Genomic DNA, 21,144 nt, shown 5'->3' on the forward strand with positions numbered 1-21,144 from the left:
TACACCTGCTGCCCTCCACTGCCTCATCCCCTAACACTTGGTCCCGTGTCTGTCAAAATAAAGAACACTGCCCGTGCCTGCAAACATAAATTGGAAACATCCAATTTGCTTATGATTTTACATTTGTTTCATAAGACAAGCTACGAAAGGGGAAAGTAAAAAAAAAATTTGTTTTGTTTTGTTTTGTTTTGTTTTGAAGAGATAAACGGGGGGGAGTGAAAGGGCAGGGAAAGATCAGCGTAGGAGAAATACCACTCGGGGGTCGACGTGGAAAGCCAGTGTTGGACTGATGGGTTGATTTATAAAATCAGCAAATGTTTGCTGCATCAAGAACCTTAGACATCGTTCACCCCAACCCTCTCATGTCATACTTAAGGAGACCGAGGCCCAGAAAAGGAAGTGCTTTGATCTTTTTTTTTTCCTATATTCACAAATTGAAACCCAGTTTTTAAATTTCTTCTAATAGATAAAACATTATCAGATTTAAAACAACTAATATTGAAACTTACTACTGTAGGACTCAGTATTTAACCCAAGAGTTGCTTCAGAATATATACAAATAATTATGTCTTTAAATTCCATTCCTCCTTCAATACAATATCCACACTCACACCCACACCTACCCACCTATCCACTCATCCACACACATAATCCCCAAACTTCCTTTTGTTTTGGTTGTTGCTGTTTTTTATTGTTGCTTTAGACATACGTTTTGGCAAATGGAGAAGATCTACCCAAATTCCTGCTATATTCCATTCAGTTGTTCTATTGTACAAGTAGAACTGCTTTATAGAAATAAAAATTTTTATACTTGTAAAACTTCAAAAAATCATTCAGCTAACCATCAAAAATAGAGTCATTTGCTTTTCTCTAATGAGAGTTCAGTGAGGGAACAGGTTAAGGGGAAGATCTTTTTTCTTTTGGTAACTGATTTTTCTTTCTTCAACATAGCAGGTGATGGGATAGAGGAAGCTAGAAAGAGTACAGATTGAAAAAGTCGAACTTTCTCGTAGTCGTCCCGCAATGTGTGATCAAGTACACTGGGGATCTCATCATTCAATTCATAAGCCACTCATTCCAGAAATATTACAGTGGAAGGTGGCAGAGGTAGAGTAAGTCTCAAAGAACTCGAGTTTAGTGGATGAGAGAGAGAAGTTAACCTTTTTTTCTTGTCTTTTTTTTTTTTTGAGAGAGAGAGAGAGAAAGTGGGGGGAAGGGGCAGAGGGGGAGAGAAAGAGAAAGAATCTCTAGCAGCCTCCATGCCCAGCACACATGCCAATGCAGGGCTCTATCTCACAACCCTGAGATCACGACAAGAGCTGAAATCATGAGTTGGACACTTAACGGAGCCACCCAGGTACCCCAATTTTTTAAAAAAATCTGAATCTTGGTTTGAATATGAGCAGTCTTGTTCTTTCCTCCCCCAAAATCTAATGTATTCAAGAAAGGTGCAAGCTTGCTAACCAAGGTGTTTGCAAACAAGGATGAAATATTTCTCTCTCACTCACCCACTTTAACATTTTATAAACACACCTTCTGACATCTATGTCCTGTGAAGTCACATTCAAGGAACTCGAATTTCAAGCAGCAGCTACACACACACAATGACCTTTTTGCAGAACCATTTCAGATGAGTTTGTACACTAAATTTTAGATGTGGAAGGATCTCTGGAGAACTAGAAGCCAATGGTCTCATTTTACAGAGGAGGAACATGAAGTCCAGATAGACTGGCATTTGCCCAAGGTAACCATTTAGAAGTTTATACAGACAATTCTACGTAGAATTCTAATATTGTAATTTAATAGTTTGTTCGGTTTCTCTGCAGAAAATACACACCCACAAGCTCCTCCTTCTCAAATCAGGGACCCTTGCTACATTGAGCTCAAAGGGCAATGGCTGGGCAACTGAGCCACTTGGGCCAGCTGTCCATCTCCTTAATTGTTTCACCTCTTTACAGCTGATGTCCTCAGGCTACCGGGACCGAGACATACAAGGTAAAGACAGAGAACTACTCCACCAAAGCAAACACAGGTCTTCAAAGTTCACTACTTATGATTAAAGAAAAGTCACAATATCAAAACAACCCTTTATTAAAAGTCAAAGTGATGGGGTGCCTGGGTGGCTCAGTCGGTGAAGCGTCTGCCTTTGGCTCAGGTCATGATCCCAGGGTCCTGGGATCGAGTCCTGCATCGGGCTCCACGCTCAGCAGGGAGTCTGCTTCTCCCTCTTCCTCTGTAATTTCTCTCACTCTCCCTCAAATAAATAAATAAATCTTTAAAAAAAATCAAAGTGATAAACTTTTATCAAAAATTTTTAAATATTTCCAAAAGTCTAAAGAAGAAAAGCACTCCCTCCCCCACCCCTTTAAAAATAATTCAACTTTCAGTTGAAACAGAAAAATCAACCAATGCAGATGGCAAGAACTGAGAACTATTTGGGGAACTCTGGTCTGTCCGTGGACTAATAGTCACACTTATTTATAAAAATGCAGATCTCTACATCTTAGCTTGTTAATGACATCATCAGGCATCCGGATTTTGAGGCTTTGAGTCTGTGCTCAAATGAGATTCTACTGCTTGCAATCATAACACACTCATTAAAAAAAAAAAATTAGAGCATTCAGAATTAGAAGGGACCTTGGAAACAATGTGTGGCAGTGCAAAGGTGATAGGCTTTAGAGTCAGTACTTTGGTTCTTCTAGTGGGTACTGCCACAGCCGCTGACAGCGACTCTCATCTCCCGCGTCCTCCCCTGAATGGTGAGGGTAATAACAATACTGGGTCATTCCAAGGATTACAGTCACGTAAAGTATCTAGCCCGTAAAAGGTGTTCATAAATTGGATACACTGCAAGAGTCACTCTGCTTCTAAGTTCCCAACTGGCCACGTGCTTGAAGAATGGGTCAGCAGCAGGGGAACGAAAGGGAAAGAAACCTCCGTGGTGGTCAGCACCAGCCATGTGCCCAACACAAGGGCAAAGGCAACAGCAGAGCCTGTGTCATTGACCCTGACCAAGTGCCAGCAGTGTACGCAGTGCTTTAATCATGACCTCATTTACTCCTCCCAAATGAACGCCCTGATGGGGTAGGAACTGTCATCTCAACTGTACAGAGGAGAAACCAGGGAGTCCGGGAGGTTCAGTCGTGTGCCCAAGGTCACCGAGCGGACAAGCAGCAGAGCCAAGATGAGAAAGAAGGGCAGAAGAAACAACCAGACATTGCCCTCAGTCCAGCTACACACAAAACAGCACACTTCAGAAGGACTGGAAGAGAAGTCCAACAGAGACAGATCTTCCCACTCCGAGCTCCAGAAGAACCAGAGTGAAGGCTCCTCAGCCTATGTGACCTCAGAGTCGGGGACAATTCCTGGAAGACAGTGAGCGCTCCGTAGATGTACGTGGATTATAATTAACTGGAATGCAATTAGCGACGTGGCAATACGGAACCACATTCTCTCGAAGTGGAGTCTTCGCGATGAATAGTAAATAGAGAAGGTGGGGGACTAGTGAACAGTCCTGAAGAACAGCAGCTATGGACTGACAATACCCTCATCTGTCTACCGCCTGATAGTGACGACCAGGCACAGACTTTCCACCAGTGTATGGTCGTGTAAAGATTTCAATCACCAAGAGTGAGTGGCGTTACCTGAAATGAAAGGACAATGAAGAAGATCCAGGTGCGCGCACGTACACACATACGAACACACACACGTCTGTACTTGGGGGATGGCTTACATGCACTGTGTTGTATGTGCTACATGGAAAAATCCTCCATGAAAGTTGTAAACGTGAATCAAAAGCTGTTTTCTTTTCTTTTTTTTTTTTTAAGTAATCTCTATGCCCGACATGGGGCTCAAAACCCACAACCCCGAGATCAAAAGTCGCTGGCTCCACAGACTGAGCCAGCCAGGTGCCCCAGCTTAGTTTCCTTTTATTCAAATAATATCTATAACTTATAAGTCATGGCAAAATAAATTCCCCATCTTGTCAGATATGTGCAGCCACATGTATACAAGTGGAACCTCAGTAATCTGACAGCTTGCTCTTTCGGGGGGTGGAGTGAAGTATTATGAAAACAAAGAGAACCGTGGTCTCAGAATTTTCAAAGAAAATATCACTTTGGTCAAACCAAAATTCCGCACCGCAACAACCGACATCCACACAGCCACATCCAGTGACTGAGCTGTTCATGCTTTTCTTAAGCAACGGAGTTCATCCTGACAATTTATCGACGAAGAACTGTGCCAGAAAACTGCCTATTCATTTTCTATATTCTGTTTGGCAAACAAAGCATGACACATAGCAATATAAAAGAAAAATATAATCCCGGGATGCATTTGCAATCATCGCAGGGAAGCGTTCTGAATTGTGTGAGGCCCCAGGCAGCGGCTTCGGAACAGCATTTAAACACTGCCCCCTACTGTTCCTTGGTGTGTCCTGCAGTCCGTGAGCGCCACGCCTGGCCTCAGCAGAAGGATGAATCACAGGCCTGATTTATGAGGCTGTTAACTCTTCCAAGCACCAACTGCTCTTAACAAGGGACGTGTACCAACCTTAAGAATCGGTAATTCTTTAAGAATTAATCATCTCTAGTTAAGATTCTGTGAAACACACCATTGTATTCATGACAAAGCATTCTCTATGAGCCACTGTTTCCTGTTGGAAAAGCAGAGAACCGACCAGAACATTTCGGATATAATGGACTGAATGTAGTAAAGTGTATGAATTTTTTATTTTACAAATTTCACAACGTTCTCTCTTCATCAGTGCACTTTCGGTGTGGTGCTGCATAGGAACCGTGCTCCTTACAGTATTAGTGTGAGCCTAACTTTACATACTCTAAAGCAAAGGACAGACACGTCTAACGGCAGTGCAACGTCCAGATGCCTGTGAGGGACTTCGGGGTAGGAAACATGTTAGATTCAGTTTCGTCCTTTTGTGCCTCAGAAGAGAGGAGAGGCTGAGAAAAATCCTTGGGGAATGAATAAACGGATGAATGCAGAGGCATAGTTCAGAATTTCAGGTATTTCTAGAGAATGACCACCACATCCTCAAAGAAACTACTCTATACTTCCAGCTTCCTTTTTAATGAAAATAACATATATAGGAAAAGATTCAAAACTATCGGTCATTTTTACCTCCTCTTCCCATATTCAGCAGCAGCATCAACCAAAACCAAGGCACTAAAAATCCGTGTTCATTTCAGTTACTTTGATCAGAAGAGCTGAACTAGGGTGTGCGATTCTATGTTCTTTATCTGAAGTCCTGGATTTTAACAAAATCAAGCATAAAACATCCTAGTTAAAAACACCTAAGTGGTACTGGGCGCCTGGGTGGTTAAGCTACCGACTACAGTCGGTTAAGCTACCAACTTTTTGATTTCAGCTCAGGTCACGATCTCAGGGTTGTGAGATTGAGACCCGCGTCGGGCTCTACACTCCACGTGAGTCTGCTTGAGATGCTCTCTCCCTCGGCCCCTCCCTATACTCCCCCCCACACACACACACTCACTCTTTCTCTAAATAAAATAAATAAATAAATAAAATCTTAAAAAAACAAGTAAGTGCTAAACTGAAAAAAAATCTTAGGTAGCATGCGGCATAAACTCAATATTAACTCACTTTATTCATTCATTGACTCAAATACTAAAAATCTCTAATGCAGTTAGGGGAGAACATGAAAAACATATTGACTGGTCTCATCTTCGACTGGTAACCACTGACTTGAAGTGGATCTTAGCACTGCTTAGCTAGCGTACTGTGTTCTACTCAGTTCACTCCCCAAATGACGGTATTACTCCTCTGCTCCCCCTTTAAACCGTCGAAATCTCCTGCCCCTCCTCCATCTCAGCTGACAATCTGGCTTCTTGTTTCACGGAGAAAACACATCAACCAGAGGAGGACGTCCAAAGACTCACCTCCAAAGACGACATCTCAGCCCCACCGTGTTCTGCCGCTCCGCGTCCGCACCTGCTCTATTGGGATCGCTGTCAGGCCGTCATCGAAGGCCCTATCCGCTAGCTCCTACTCAAGACCCTGGGTTACAGAACTGTCCAACCTCGTTCTTCACCAGGTTTCCCCTTCCTACTAGATTCTTTCCATCAGCACACAAACATGTTATAACATATCCCATCTTAAAAAAACAAAACAATAAAGACACACTCCAACCTTTTTCTCTAGTCTCCAGTCCAATCCCTTGCCTCCCACCCCCAACAGAAAAATCCCTCTAAAGAAATGTCTACACCATTCCATTCCCAATAGGGCTGCTACCGCCCTCAATGGGCAAAAACCAACTCTTTCAGGGTGAAAAATTCTTACTTTTTATGCATAAAGCAAATACATATACATACAATATGTAACAAATATAAAGCATATCAGGGATAGCATAATTTCATCAGGGTGAGGGAAGAACAATTGGAAAAAAGTGTCTAAAAAAGCTCTTTAGGGAGGTAATAATAAAAACGAGATTGACAAACACAGGTCTAAACCAACAATCTCAATGTCTTCTCTTCCTGTTTTTTCCTCAAGCCTTCTTCAATGTGTTTTTCATTCCCCGTACCCCAGAGAAATCATCAGTGTCACCCCTGCCCCGCCATATTCCTAAATCCAATGGCCAATTCTTAAATGAAACTGGAGGCAGCATTTGGGATAGCTGACTACTTCCTCTTTCTTCAAACACTTTCTTGGCACCATTAATGAGTGTGTGATTTTTCTCCCTAATATTTGAACCCCTGAGATCCAAAATCAGGAGCAGAACTGATGCAGAAACTAGGGATTCTTGTACATTTGGATTGCAACCATGCTTGGACGCACCACCAATACTGCGAGAGTCCAAGCCGTCTGCATTTCTGGCCTGCATTTTCATAGCATCAGTCTGTCTGGTCAGGCCAGTCCTCTTACAGTCTAACTTCCACACAACAGCAGGAGAACGCCTCCTGAATCTAAGTCGGATCACATCATGCCTTCCATGGCCTTCTGTCCCTTGTAGAGCAAAAGCCAATGTCTTTATCCTAGCACAAAGCCCTCCACAGCTAGGCCTTCCTTCCTCTCTGCCCTCATCTTCCACCACTGCCCCTCCTTGTGACTGTTCACCAGCCACACTGGCCTCCTTGAGACACTGCTCATTCTTACGGCTCTTCTACATGCAGCCGCATCCGCTTGGATATCCTTCCAGATACCGCCATGGCTCAACCACCTTCAGGTCTCTGCTGCTCGAAACTCCCATTGCCACTGCATACAAAAGTACTCCTTATCACTTTTATTCTCCCTATCCTGCTTCATTTCCCTTCCCAGAACTCACTATTATCTCTCCTAGATATTTCTTTATTTCTCCTCCTCCCCCCGGAATACAATATTATAAGATATTCGGTCTCCTTCCACTGGAATAAGAGTTCCCAGAAGCTTTAATGTGTGGTTCACTGCTGTACTCGAAGCGTCCGTACGGTTTCTAGCACATAGTGAGAGTTCAGCAAATATCTATACAACGATAAGCCTGATTTCAACATCAAAATAAAAGATAACAACGACCATTTTTAAACAAATAAAACTGGATTTTAATTTCCCTTCTTGAAATAAAATATCATCTCATTGGCCTGTGGTGAATAAAACAATAAAATACAAAAAAAAAAATCTAACAAGTCACAGAAATGGAAAGCAAACTCTGCTTTGGCTAGAGTGGTTTTCCTTGGCTATTATCCATGGAAGAAGTTTTAGGAGAGGCCAACATTTAAATAGTTTCCTCAAACCAACAGAGACTTCTATACTGGTAAACATGAAATGCTTTTTTAGATGATCTCCCTCATTGTTTTCTAGAAGCAAACATTCAGGTCAAAATGAGAAAATGTCAGACTCTGGAAACAGTGCTTGGGAAGAATGATAGAGGATCCAAATGTCCGGTTAGCATAGAGCCATGTCTTGTAGATCTGGTCCAACGAATAAGAAACTTCTTAAATGAGATCTGCTTGTAAAAAAGGAAAACACGTTTGGGAGAAAGTGTATCCATGCGGAATGCTGGTGTTCCTCCATTTCCATCTTTCCCTTTCTCTCTTTCAATCTTAGTGTTTACAATTCCTTACTTCCAAGTTGGTAGTTGATGGCGGTAATGCTTTCTTCTTTGCGTGCAGCACATCTTATCTGAATCTTCAGAGATTTCTGCTAGAAAGCTAACAATCTCAGTTCTCAAATTTCTTCTCTCTTCCAAATGCCTTTGCCAGCCCAGAAGGGAAAAGTTTCATTCAAGTCACCTGCTGACCGAGCCGGTGATAATGATGCAATTCAGTAAATTACAGCTCTTGGCTCTTTCATCCCACCCCACATCTAGTTGTGACATTTCTTTTTAAAGCCTTTCCATTTTTGAAGAACTCCGAATGGAAAGGAGAGCTCCAAGTCCTGAAGGAAGCTCACATTCGGGAAGGCCAATTTAGGAAGGGATCCTTTCTTGTGGTCGAGGAGCAACCTGGCGGGCTCCTTTGACATCACACAGCTATCGACAGTATGTGTCCGAGAACAAAGGGGTCCAAATATTAACATCGTTGATGCGTTTATATCAAGCATGGGGAGATCACACACACCGGTGTTGGGTACAGGGGCCCAAAGGTACACGGCCTCCATCACCAGAGCCTGGAGAAGACTGGATTCCAGCTCGCCACCCAGCAGCTCCGTGACCTCAGACAGGTTCACGTAACCTCTTGGAGTCTCACCTTCCTCTACTATAAAATGGGGGTAAAATACTCATGAGGCAAATGTGAAGAGTAAATGATACAGTGAAGGTGAAGTGGTTGACATAATACGGACAAAGTGCTTTCCATACCGTTCTCATTATCTTCCAGATCTCCTCTTGCTTTTCAGCAAGTCATTCCCCAGAGGGACTTGTATGAACACAGGGAAGCTCGCTCTGTCCCACCAGGACCTGGAGTGGGCAGTCAGCGCAAGAAAGAGTGATGCCAGATTGCTCTAGACTCCACAATGGAGGCAGGACTCTGCCGTTTCAGCAGACTGCTGGGTTTCTGGAGGACGGCAGAGATTAGCTTGGATTGCCTCTTGGGCACTAAGAAGGAGAAGGAAACATCGACCAGAACCAACTCCCACTCTCCAACACTTTGCAAATAACCATAAGGAAAAACAAGTAGATGAGGTAGACATAAAAGCTGAAGATTGAGACATAACAAATAAAAGGAATTTAATAGTAATAATTGGTTTTTCTAAAAATTGAGATCTCAGTTCATAAGCTTGCAGGCAGCCCAACAGAGCAGTTAATATCTGAGGACGTTTCGAAACTGACTTATCTCCCCTCCTATGGAGATGGTCTGCCAGAAAAAGCAATGAAGCATGTTACCTGATGAGTAAAGGACCTTTGTTTCCTGTGCTTTTAATCAAAATCTTTTCACCAAAATGTCAAAGAAAAATGAGGAATTTTAACTTCTTTTAGCAAAAAAGAATTGGTTCTCATTTTTCCATCAAAGATAATGGGAGAGTCTAGCAGTCATGGGAAAGAAATTGAAGGTGTTCATGGTGAGAAGTATTTATCATTTTATCCTATAGTACATGATAGGTTCTGAGATTATGTATTTTTACAGTTCGGTTTACTGAAGTGCTAAGTGTCTATTTAAGGAGTGTGAGTCTGTTAAGATGAAAAGCCTTTCGAACACCATTCCCCCAAGTCCTGCAAATGTTTTCTTCCTCCCAATCCAATCAGGTAAATTTATTTATTTTCAATGTATCCAGTCAGGTTTTAAAAGGTAGATTCTATATTTCTGATGAACTAGAACTTGTTTTCAATGGATGTTCACATCCAAGGCTTACCACATTCTGCCCCAAATCCACATTTCCAGCTTTATTTCCCTAAATTCTCCACCACAAAGGCTTTGCTCCCACCAAGCCAGTCTATTTTCAGTCCCAAAAATTTAAGATAAGCACCTCTACTTCCAGCTTTTTGGTAAGACCTTTTTTCCTCTCTAAAGCATTCCCTTCTTGTCCCTCTGCCTGTTCCTCAAGACGTACTTCAGATCGTACCATTCATTCATTCATTCATTCACTAAACAGAGACCGAGGGCTGACCACAGGTGAGGGGATCCTGGGAAAGCAGGAAGAGGTAAGTTGGAACCTGTTCCTGTCTTCATGAACTTTACATTCTTCCAGTTAAAGACACACATCACACAGTGGATTAAGCCATTAATTAATTACAGTTGTAGTGAGTGCTAAGCATCTGAGGCTCAGAAAACTGGGATAACGTATGGTAGGAGAAACGGCCTGGTCACGGAGGTCAGGAAGACACTCCTGAGGAAGTGGTTTTGCTTCGAGTTGGGAGGATGAACAGGAGACTAACACAGGGCAGAGGGAGGCCAACAAGTCGACTTTCGTGATGGGCGCATGCTTATGATTAAATTGGGATACATTCATAAAGGTGTGGGAAGGAAATTCTTGCCTTCCGGGCGTGAAAACTGCAACAGCAGGTCTCCCCGTTGCCCTGGCTCTCTGTGAAGCTGGGGACAAAGTATTCATGATGCTACGTTAGAAGTTCCAGAGGCCACCAGGAAAAGGACCTAGCCAAGTGCCCTTGGTGAGTTCTGAGAAATCACCAAGTAAGAACTGGCCTTGCTATTCTGAGCCCCACTGTCCAGTCAGTATAAAGAGAAAACTCAACAGGATGTGAAATGCCAAAGCTCAGCTTTTGGGAATGCCAGTATTCCCAGAGGGAAGCTCTTCCTCCAAATCCTGAGAGCCCTCCAGAGAATGATCCAGACACACTCCCTGAATAGGGAGCTCAAGAAGGAGGGGCCTTGTTTTCCAACCAGGTACTTGCTGAAGGGACCAAGGCGAAGCTTGGCTGGTGGGGCTGCCTGAGACACATCGCTGCCTCTAGCCCCGGGGAAACATCCTGGAAAGGTTCCGTATGAGGCTGAAACCTGCCCTCTAGGCCAATAAAACACACCCCACCTTGTCTACATGTAGACCCATCACCAGCATCAGGCAACAGGAATGAACTCCAAGGAAGCCAAGGCCGCCTGCCTACCAGCAACAAGAAGCCAGTCACAGGACAGTCTGAAGGGAGGAGTGGGCAGATATTCAAAATCAGACCCCAAATCAACTCTGCCACCAGCCCCTGGTACCAGACAGGCCTACCTGGCATTAAGGATAGAGCAAATGAGCTCTGAATCGAGACTAAAATAACCATGACAGAGCCTTAAAGACCAACATGAGACTGTTCCAACAGCCAAAGGTGACTAGCAAGTTGTAGAAAATGACCAAGACACCATTCAGGCCCTTACTTTGTGGAAAGACATGGAGTTCATACAGAAGAGTTTGAGGGCCATTCCAGAGAACAATCCAGCTTTCTCATGCTTACACCCCACACATACAGCTCAGACTCCCTAAAAAAATGACTGACAACTACAAAGTGATGATAAATCATATAATGATGGCATTGGCACAGGAATCAATAAACGGAACAAAACAGATAATCCAGAAACAAATGTAAATATATATGGAACTTAACATATAGCAAATGAGGAATTTCAATTTAGTGGGAAAAATAAATCTTACGATGCTGATAAAATCGGTATTCCTATAGGGGGCAAAAAAACCCACAAAGCCAGATCCCTATCTCATACTTTATAAAACACATATTACAGATAAAGATTTAAACATAAAGCATGAGAACTAAAAGTATTAAAATACAATTTAGAATATTTACAGGGCTTCAGAGTGAGGGAAATAATAAGCAAGTCAGGAAATCCAGCATCCATGCAAGATAAACATGCTTAACTAAATAAAAATCTTAAGAAATTATTACGGCAAATAACATTTTTTAAAAGCAAAAGACAAATAAATGATAGTCTGGGAAATATTTGTGCTACCATATGAAAAACATTGGTATCTTTTATACATGAAATGCTCCTAAGAGACAAATAGCCCACTAGAAAAGTAAGCGTTAGAGATGACCAGGACATTCACAAGAGGGGAATCTAAATGACAAACAGACTTATAAAAAGAGGCTCAATCCCATTTACAGTCAAGGGAAATGCAAATTAAAACAAGAATTACCTGTGTTCACTTCTCACTAAGGCAGAAATCTCCAAAGATCGGTAAAAACTAAGAACATCCACTGCTAATGAGTATATAGAAAAGCAGGCATTCTCAAAATTAAGAATGCACATCATTATAAAATTTTTAGAAATATGGCAATATCGGTTAAAATGTACAGATCTTTTGAGCCCCAAATTTCAATTTTGACACTTCAGCACTCAATATAGTAATAAATAGGAATAAATAGGGGGAAAAAACTGGAAACCACATGAATGTCCACCAATATACAATAAGGGGATGAAAAACTAAATTCTAGGACTTCCAAACTATAGGAGATTATGCAGCCATTAAATAGAAATAAGTAAGATGTATTTATCTAAAGAAATGTCAAATTTTTAAAAAGATTTTATCTATTTATTTTGAGAGAGAGAGAGGGAGAGCACATGTGCACAAGTGGGTCGGGGGCGGGGGCAGAGGCAGAGGAAGAGAGAGAATCTCAAGCAGACTCCCTGCTGAGCATGGAGCCAGACACGGGGCTCAAACTCACGATCCTGAAATCATGACCTGAGCTGAAGTCAAGAGTCAGACACCTAAAAGACTGAACCACCCAGGCACCTGTGAAGAAATGTCAATTTAAAGAGCAAATTTCAAACCAATACATTTAGAAGGCACCCAATGCTTGGAGCAAGGTGTGGAAGGGCACTCACCACACCACTAACATCTCATCTCTGGGGAGTGGGAAGGAGGAGAGTGTGGGGAATGAATTATTAGTTCAACCTCGGATTGTTTCATTTGTTGTAAGACTACTGATCAGTTTTGTCATTTAAAGTGATAAAAAAATATTTTGGGAGAAGGGAAGGACTACTTAATTTTTTTTTTTTTTTTTACTTTACCCAACAACATCTAAGACAGTAGGCATTCAACAGTTATTTGTGGAATAAGGTAGAAAGGAATAGGAGGGAAATGAAATAGGTTTAAACATGTTTGTAAAGGATAAAAAGATAGCCATTCGTGGAATGACAAAGCAGATTCTATAAGTAAACAGTGTGAGGAAGGGAAAAAAAGACAGTTGATAGAGTTAATGAAAAGAAAAAAAATGGAAAAAATGGGAAAAAAGAAACAAAGTAAAATAAATAACAGACATCAACAGAAAAGATAAAAGCAACACGCTATTTACCCCAATAAACATAAAAGGGTTTAACTCCACTATCAAAAGAAACAGACTTTCCATGGTGGATTTTAAAACAGCGAGGTGGTTTTCTCTGGAAATGTCTAAGTAAACATAAACCAAAAGTGATATTATTCACAATCTCCAGAAATATCATAAAAGATTTCATAATAATTGTAATAAGAAATATATAAGATCTTAATATAAAAGCTAAAAAATTTTACTGAAGGACATAAGAATTTCTAAATAAGTAGAGAACTATTTTGGGTTCTTTTTTTGGATAGAAAGATGCACTTTTGTAACAGTGTCCTTTCTCCCTAAATTAATGCTTAAGTTCAATGTAATTCAAATCAGTATTCCAACTGGAGTTTTTAATGAAACCTGATTCTAAAGCACACAGAAAATAAAACATAATAATCGTAATAAGAAATATATAAGATCTTAATATAAAAGCTAAAAAATTTTACTGAAGGACATAAGAATTTCTAAATAAGTAGAGAACTATTTTGGGTTCTTTTTTTGGATAGAAAGATGCACTTTTGTAACAGTGTCCTTTCTCCCTAAATTAATGCTTAAGTTCAATGTAATTCAAATCAGTATTCCAACTGGAGTTTTTAATGAAACCTGATTCTAAAGCACACAGAAAATAAAACAGATTAGCCAAGAAAACTTAGAACAAAAATCATCAAGAGGACCTTTCTCTACTCTATATTAAAATTAACTGTTTCCATGAGGAAAGGAATTTAGCGGAAAAAAATCTTCGTTTCAGACTTGCACTTAACAACACACTGTAAGCATTCTGTGAGCAACGCTTTGTCAAACTGGAAACCTCCTACGTGTCCATCAAACTGGTTTAACACATCAAGGTAAATCCAAAGGAGAGAAATGTTAGATATATTAACAGATATATTAAATATATATCCTGAGCAATCCCATATACCTGAAGGGTATCTGAAGCCAGACTGTGTAGCCAGAGGCTGGACAGGAGACGAGAGTGTGGGACAGCACGAGGCGTTTCCTTGCTTGCATGCTAGGGCACCGACGTGGGGAAAGGGAAGGAATGGTACACAGTGAATTAGTGAGAAAGTGGATATCTGCTAGGGCATCTTTACAAAGTTAGAAATGGACCCCCAAGATCTTTAATAGTTCATGAAAATCCTACCATCTGTGAATTTACTGAAAATTTTAAACTATTACATTTTGGATGAACAAGTTATAATTTTAAAAATATAAGCAAAGTAGGGGCCTGGGTGGCTCAGTCGGTTAAGCATCTGCCTTCGGCTCAGGTCATGATCTCAGGGTCCTGGGATCGAGCCCCACATCAGGCTCCCTGCCCAGTGGGGAGTCTGCTTCTCCCTCTGCCTTTCACCCTGGTCGTGCTCTCTCTTGCTCTCTCCCTCTCTCTCCCTCTCCCTCTCAAATAAGTAAAATCTTTTAAAAAATTAAAATAAAATAAAATATAAGCAAAGTAAGCATTTCCTTTAGACTCAAACAAATACTATTTTGTCAGATGGCTGGCAAACTTCTCTACAATGAATTAAAGTGCAGATCCTTAATCTGAAATTATCTATTGAAGGCTTCAAGGTTGCTGTTCCTCCTTTAGTGGTTATATTCTAGAATTTTAAAAGCAAATCCATGTTCTCCTCATTTATAATTAAATACACACACATATGCCTACATATACCTGTATCCATTGCCATTGCAGAGCTGTGGAGCCCTACATTTCTCCATAAAGAAGTTTTCATTTCTTTCAGCCTACATTCATATATGCATGTGATTCTTCAGTCATTACAGTTTGCCTTCTTGAGATCTTCTGTACTTTTATTATATCTTTGCTATCATATAGCAACCAGAAATTAAAGGATTTACCAAGATGAGTTATTTAGGGAAAACCAACTCTCCCTTCCTCACCCTCCAGTCTAGGAAAGAGATGCTCAGTGGTGTGTTTCTCAAGGTTGGGATAACTCCCACCCTCAACCCACACGAAGTCAGAAGGAAGTGAAGCATCTTTCTCTTGCAGGATTATAAGAGGGATCGAGGCAGTGGATCCCTGAAAATGGGGAGGTAGGGGCTGGACATTAAATGTCTAAGGGGCAGGGGATTGTGGGGTTCCTGTCTGGGTAGAGACCTGGCTCCCACCTGTGTGCCCTGCCCAGGAGGCACCTTGCCGCAGAACATGCGAGCAGCATGCCTCTGGGCTCTCAGAGCAGTGGAAAGGCCTCTAGGTCTGTGCGCGGCTGTCCCATGAGGCATCCCTGAGTCCTGCCAGGCTGACTGATGTCAGAGGACCAGGCTGGGCCCCAGCCTACATAGCAGAGGAGCTCCAATAATGCTGGCAACCTTATGCACTCAGGTGCCATGCCTCCCCAGTTCCCTGCACTACAGAAGCCTGGAATTCCCGTGTGTGACCCCAAAGGGAAGGGAAGAAGCCCTAATGATGACGAGGGAGGGTGTCCTATCAGGTAGGTGGAATGGGTAATTTGTAAACTTAGAGAAACAAAGAAACAGACATTCCTTGCACCACAGTGTTGTAGATTCTAACACAAGGTGACCCCACAGGATTCTGGATACAAAGACGCCATCGTTTTGCGCAAGGGCAAAGTAATGTTCCCCACTGTGTTTCCGATATCCTTACTGATACACGGGATTTTTCTGGCTGCCTTAATTCCCAACAGCAAGCATTCCACCCCTTAAACAGATACCCAGACCTTTCCCCTAGTGGTAAAGAAGTCACAAACATGAAAAAGTCACCAAGAGTATTAATAACAGCAATGTGCTTACTATGTGTCCAGCGCCCTGACAAGGTCTGTACTCAGAGTATCTCACTGAGTCTTCACTATGAACCCACAGGTAGATCATGTTTGTTATCCTCATTTTGTACACAAGAGCTCAGAGACGTTAAGTAGCTTGCCCCAAATCGCCCACACTGTGAGCGGCACGGCTGGGTTACCAACTCTGGCTCCCTCCGTCGGTGCTCTTAACTGTCTTCTGCAGGGGAGCAAATGTCAGAAGCTAAATGAATGTAAAGACGCAGTGCTGGAGAAGTCTCTGAGGTGCTTCCCTGAAGAACAGAGCTGTCAGAGGAGCCCGGGAACTCACGGGCCCGGGGCTGGGTCCCAAAGGAGGGAGAACAGAGCACGTGTCCAAGTATTCCAGGCAAGGGGAGCTTTAGGAGCAAATGCACGAAGAATATGGTTCATTCCAGGAGCCCGGAGTAGAGCAGGATTCCTGAAGGAAGGAGACCAGCTCTACAACTGTCCCTGCCTCTCCCTCAGCTTCCTCTCGGTGACCCTTCTGATGTGCTCTGTGTAGACCTTTTGCTTTCATTCATTTGCGTCTTTAAGTAACGTCAGGCAGCCTGAGGCCTTTGGTCTAAAATTAGCAGTGTTTCATGGGGTCAAGGCAGGAGAGGACTAGCGTGTTTTTCCCCTGGGGCTATCTGACCATGTGTCTGCTCAGATGAATACGGTTCTCACTTCTGTGAAGGCATCTGACGGGAGCAGGAGTGACAGCTCCTTAGCATACAAAGGGGAGGAGGAGGGGTGCACCCCAAGGTGCCAGTACCTGACCTGGTTCGTTTGTCTGTTCCTTCCTATCTCAAGAAAAAAATGACCATTCTGGCATTAAGGCTGTGAGATAGCATACCAAACCATTAAGGAAATGTTCATCAGGAGACCTTGAACGTATGCATTCCTTCCATCTAGGCATGTGGGAGGCAGCACGGCGCAAGGACCGGAACCTTCCATGCTTCTCATGCCTGAGAGTCGCTCACCACGTCCCACCTGCTGCATTCTACTCTGTTCTCCCCAGTCTTTTCACTGGCTATGCTACACTCCCAGCGGGAGGAGGCGAGAACTCCAGCAGGGAAGCCCTCATACGTGGATTCAGACCCAGAGACTCCATCGCAGCTCAAAGAAGAGTTCTATTCAAATGTGTAGGAAACATGGGGGCACCTGGGTGGCTCAACTGGTTCACCGTCCGACTCTTGGTTTTGGCTCAGGTCATGATCTTGCAGTCATGGGACTGAGCCCCGCACAGCTCTGTGCTGAGTATGAAGGCTGCTTGGGATTCTCCCTCTCCTGCTCCCTCTCTCCTTTGCCCCCACTCCCCTCTCTAAAATAAATCTTTTAAAATAAATAAATAATAAATAAATGTGTAGGAAACATGAAATCAAGGCAATAATGATATTTGAAAGGAGCCTCCTTTTTCTCAACCACACTTTCTCCTGTGTGGCCCCCACGGAATTGTGTGCTCTTGTAGAGGGCACATCACGTCCGAGACTCCTCATCTCCAAGGTCAAGGTGGAAGAAGCCCCAAGGTCCCTTCTAGTCCTGAAACTCTCTGGTCTGCCCAAGGTTCACCCTTTTATCCCAGCACCCAAACAGGGAACCAAACCAGAACCAGTAGACTCCAAGGTCATCTGACCACAGGGACCTTATAATGAAGTTGGGGAATAAAACAGATGCTGTTCCTTCAGCCAGCGGTGTGTGGGTCTGTGTGCGACATGGTACTTGATGCTGGGTGGGGACAGACTGGCCCACGGGACCCCCTTCCTCATGGATTTTTATGGCTCAATGCAGAAGACACTGAAAAACGAATCACAATAAACTCTGATGAGTGTTAAATAGGACCGAATCCCAGATGTAACTGGGAGGAAAACATCCCCATGGGGTGCTTATTACAGATATAGATTCCTGGGCCCTACCCAAACCCTAGGAATCAAAATCTTCTCAGAAGCACCCCTTAATTTTTAATTAGCAATCTGCATTAGGGAAGTTCAGAAAACACGGTGATCAGGAGAGAGCAGGACACTGTGGGAAGTCATACCTGCAGGAAACCATTAGTAACAGGTGGTCTAAGGTGAAGTACGTACTGGAGAGCTGGGTGTAACCAGTTAGGAGTATGGGCTCCAGAGTCTCACTAACGGGTTCACATCTGAGCATCACCACCAAAAATGGAAATAATCATTATGGGGATTAAGTGAGAAAACCCTGTGGTATTAACACATAGAGAGCAGCACAGTTATGGAACCAGAAGGTGAATCATGAATTATAAGACGTTGTCTGAATGGGCCATGAAGATTCCCTGTTCTCCCACTTGGAATAATGTAATAAATGTAATAAATAATTGGCCAAAAAAAAAAAAAAGTAGCTCCGTGTCCTCCGTAAAAAGCAAAATAAGGAGAGGGGTGTGGGGAGGGAAAAGCCAGACCACGTGCAATCAACAGGGAAGTCTTTCACATCAGAGATGGTATTTGTACTGATCCAAGAGGGTGATTTAGAAGGGGGGCAGGATGAGAAGGAAACACAATGAAAGCAAAGGCTCTGGGCTGCTCAGTTTGTAGGAAGGCGAGGCCTGTCACTGACTAGCATTGCACTTCTGAGTACTGTCAGTCAGTTATCGTGGGCCTAAGTTGATTTCCCTGTGACACTGTGGGGTTTTTTAAATTACAGCCAGTTTTACGTATATTCCGAATCCTCTCTAGTTTAAAAATTGAGGGGAACTGCAATACACAGAGTGTCCACGAGGTGGCAGCACGTGGCTTTGTAGATGGAGGTCTTCCTCCTGGGAACCATGATGTAATCGTGTAATAATCAAACAAGCACGTATTTAAGGCTCTCCGAAAAATACAGAGAGAAGACATTAACAATCCTCATATTGAGCTCAGTGTTGAGATTTATAACTTAAAAGAGAAAGCAGATGTTTTTGATCCCTTTGTCTTAGGGGCACCTGGGTGGCTCAGTCGGTCGAGCCTCTTGATTTTGGCTCAGGTCATGATTTCAGAGTCCTGGGATGGAGCCCCGCACCCTGCTCCTCGTTGAGTGGGGAGTCCACTTGAGATCCTCTCCCTCTCCCTCTGCCCCTCCACTGCACTCTCTCTCCCTCCCTCTTTCTCTCTGTCTCTCAAGTAAATAAATAATCCCTTTGTTTTAGACCCCTAGGTGGTAAAGGGTTATTGTTGGGCATTCTGTTTTAACCTTTACGGCCAGGGTGGCTTCTTTCACAACAATGAACTAAACACAGACTTATTTACATGGGGTCCGATTCTGATTTGAGCCAATACAAAACCCAAAGACCCTTACCCTCAGTCAAGTGCACCAAGTCAATCATTCATAAACGTTTTATTTTTTTTAAGGTTTTATTTACTTATTTGAGAGAACGAGAGAGAAAGCATGAGTGGGGGGAGGGGTGGGGGGAGAGAGAAAAGCAGACTTCCTGCTGAGCAGGGAGCCTGATATGGGGCTCGCTCCCAGGACCCTGACCTGAGCCGGAGGCAGACACTTAACCGACTGAGCCACCCAGGTTCTGCTTGTAAATGTTTTCATCTTAAGGACCCTACATATCCCACCATACGCCTCCAATAAAAAGGAAAAGGAAAAAAGTTCTATTTCCTTTTCAGCATGATATATTTTTTAAATGGTGTCAACATTATCATTTTTTATAGTCAAAGTAAACTCTCCTTATTTTTAAAGTTATGATTATTCAAAAAATTATAAGGAAGAAAATGAAAATCATCTTCAAGCAATCACAATGTCAATATGTTTCTGTCAAACTATTTTTGGTAGATAGAAAAGAAACACAAATGCATCTACATACCTTTTCTAATTTAAAAATATGGTGGAATCTTTCCATGTTAATAAAAACATTATTATATTAATGATTAGTAGCATCCAATCATTATGATCACTAAGCAACGTACTTTTACTGAAATGTGTGGCCTTTCCTGACAACACTATTCTTCATGAAGTTGACAGAAATAGCGCTGTGGAAAGATGGGTAATAATCAGAGAGGGACCGATGCAGACAAAATAAGGAAGACAACAGAACGTAACAGAACAAATGAGCTGATGGAAAATACATTTCAGAAAAATTTGGCTGGAAGCCGATTAGTCCAACAAACACTGAGGCAATGACCTGAAGACAGTGAAGGAATATATGATCTCTCTAAAGCAAGAGCTCAAGGAACGGAGCGAAAGGAACCCTTCAAGGCAAGCTGAGTATTTTCTAGAAGTCAATGACTTTGCTGTGTCAGGCTCAGTCAGACATGATGGAAGACAGGGAAAGACAGTGAGGTAGGTAGAGGCAAAGCAGAGCCACAGAAGGGCTTTTCTTAAGAATCCAGGAAATAGGGAAATCTATAGAGATACAAAGTAGATTACTGTTTGCTTAGGGCTGGGACGGAGATAAAGATGAGGGATGGAGGCGAATGCTTTAGGATATGGGGTTTCTTTTCAAGGTGATGAAAATGTTCCTAAGTTGATGGTGGTGATGGTAGCATATATAGGTAAGTACACCCAAAACCACGGAAATGTACACTTTAAATAGATGAACTGTATGGTCTGTGAATTATATCTCAAAGCCATCGTCAAAAAAAAAAAAAAAAGGAGGGGGAGGGGCACCTGGGTGGTGCCGTCAGTTGAGCCTCCCACACTTGGTTTCGGCTCAGGTCATGATCTCAGGGTCATGAGATCCAACCCCACGTCAGGCTCTGCACTCAGCGTGGAGTCTATTTCAGATTGTCTCTCCCTCTCCCTCCCACTCGTTCTCTCTTTCTCTCTCTCTCTCCCTCTCAAATAACTAATTAAAAAAATTAAAAATAAAAATAAAATTTAAAAAAGAAGGGGAAAAGCCAGGTAAAAGGTGCTCCAACAAGTTCCAAACAGGCAAGAACATGAGACTCACACTCAAGAGCAATCCAAGATGAGGTTTCCCGGGGGTTGATGTAATCAATTCTTTTTTTTTTTTTAAGGTTTTATTTATTTATTTGAGAGAGAGAGTGGACGAGAGAGAGCACACACAAGCAGGGGGAGGAGCAGAGGGAGATGCAGTCTCCCCACTGAGCAGGGAGCCCAATGGGGGCTCAGTCCCAGGACCCTGAGATCATGACTTGAGCTGAAGGCAAGACGCTTCACTGACTGAGCCACCCAGGTGTACGACGTAATCAATTCTTATAT

General features: G+C 42.6%; 1 protein-coding gene across 9 annotated transcripts in view; it reads right to left on the reverse strand.

The window, feature by feature from the left end:
- Nucleotides 1–21,144, reverse strand: part of RNLS (renalase, FAD dependent amine oxidase) — a 253,614-nt gene that overhangs the window by 223,737 nt on the left and 8,733 nt on the right. For 4 of the 9 annotated variants that reach the window (XM_057308310.1, XM_057308311.1, XM_057308313.1 and 1 more), the window contains exon 5: nt 14,130–14,219. The exons of the other annotated variants lie outside the window; for them this stretch is intronic. In XM_057308310.1, coding sequence (XP_057164293.1) covers nt 14,130–14,219 — 90 coding nt within the window. The remainder of the gene's footprint in view (nt 1–14,129; nt 14,220–21,144) is intronic. 9 annotated transcript variants of the gene reach the window in all.

Source organism: Ursus arctos, unplaced genomic scaffold (assembly GCF_023065955.2).
Source record: "Ursus arctos isolate Adak ecotype North America unplaced genomic scaffold, UrsArc2.0 scaffold_7, whole genome shotgun sequence".
Classification (NCBI taxonomy): domain Eukaryota; kingdom Metazoa; phylum Chordata; class Mammalia; order Carnivora; family Ursidae; genus Ursus; species Ursus arctos.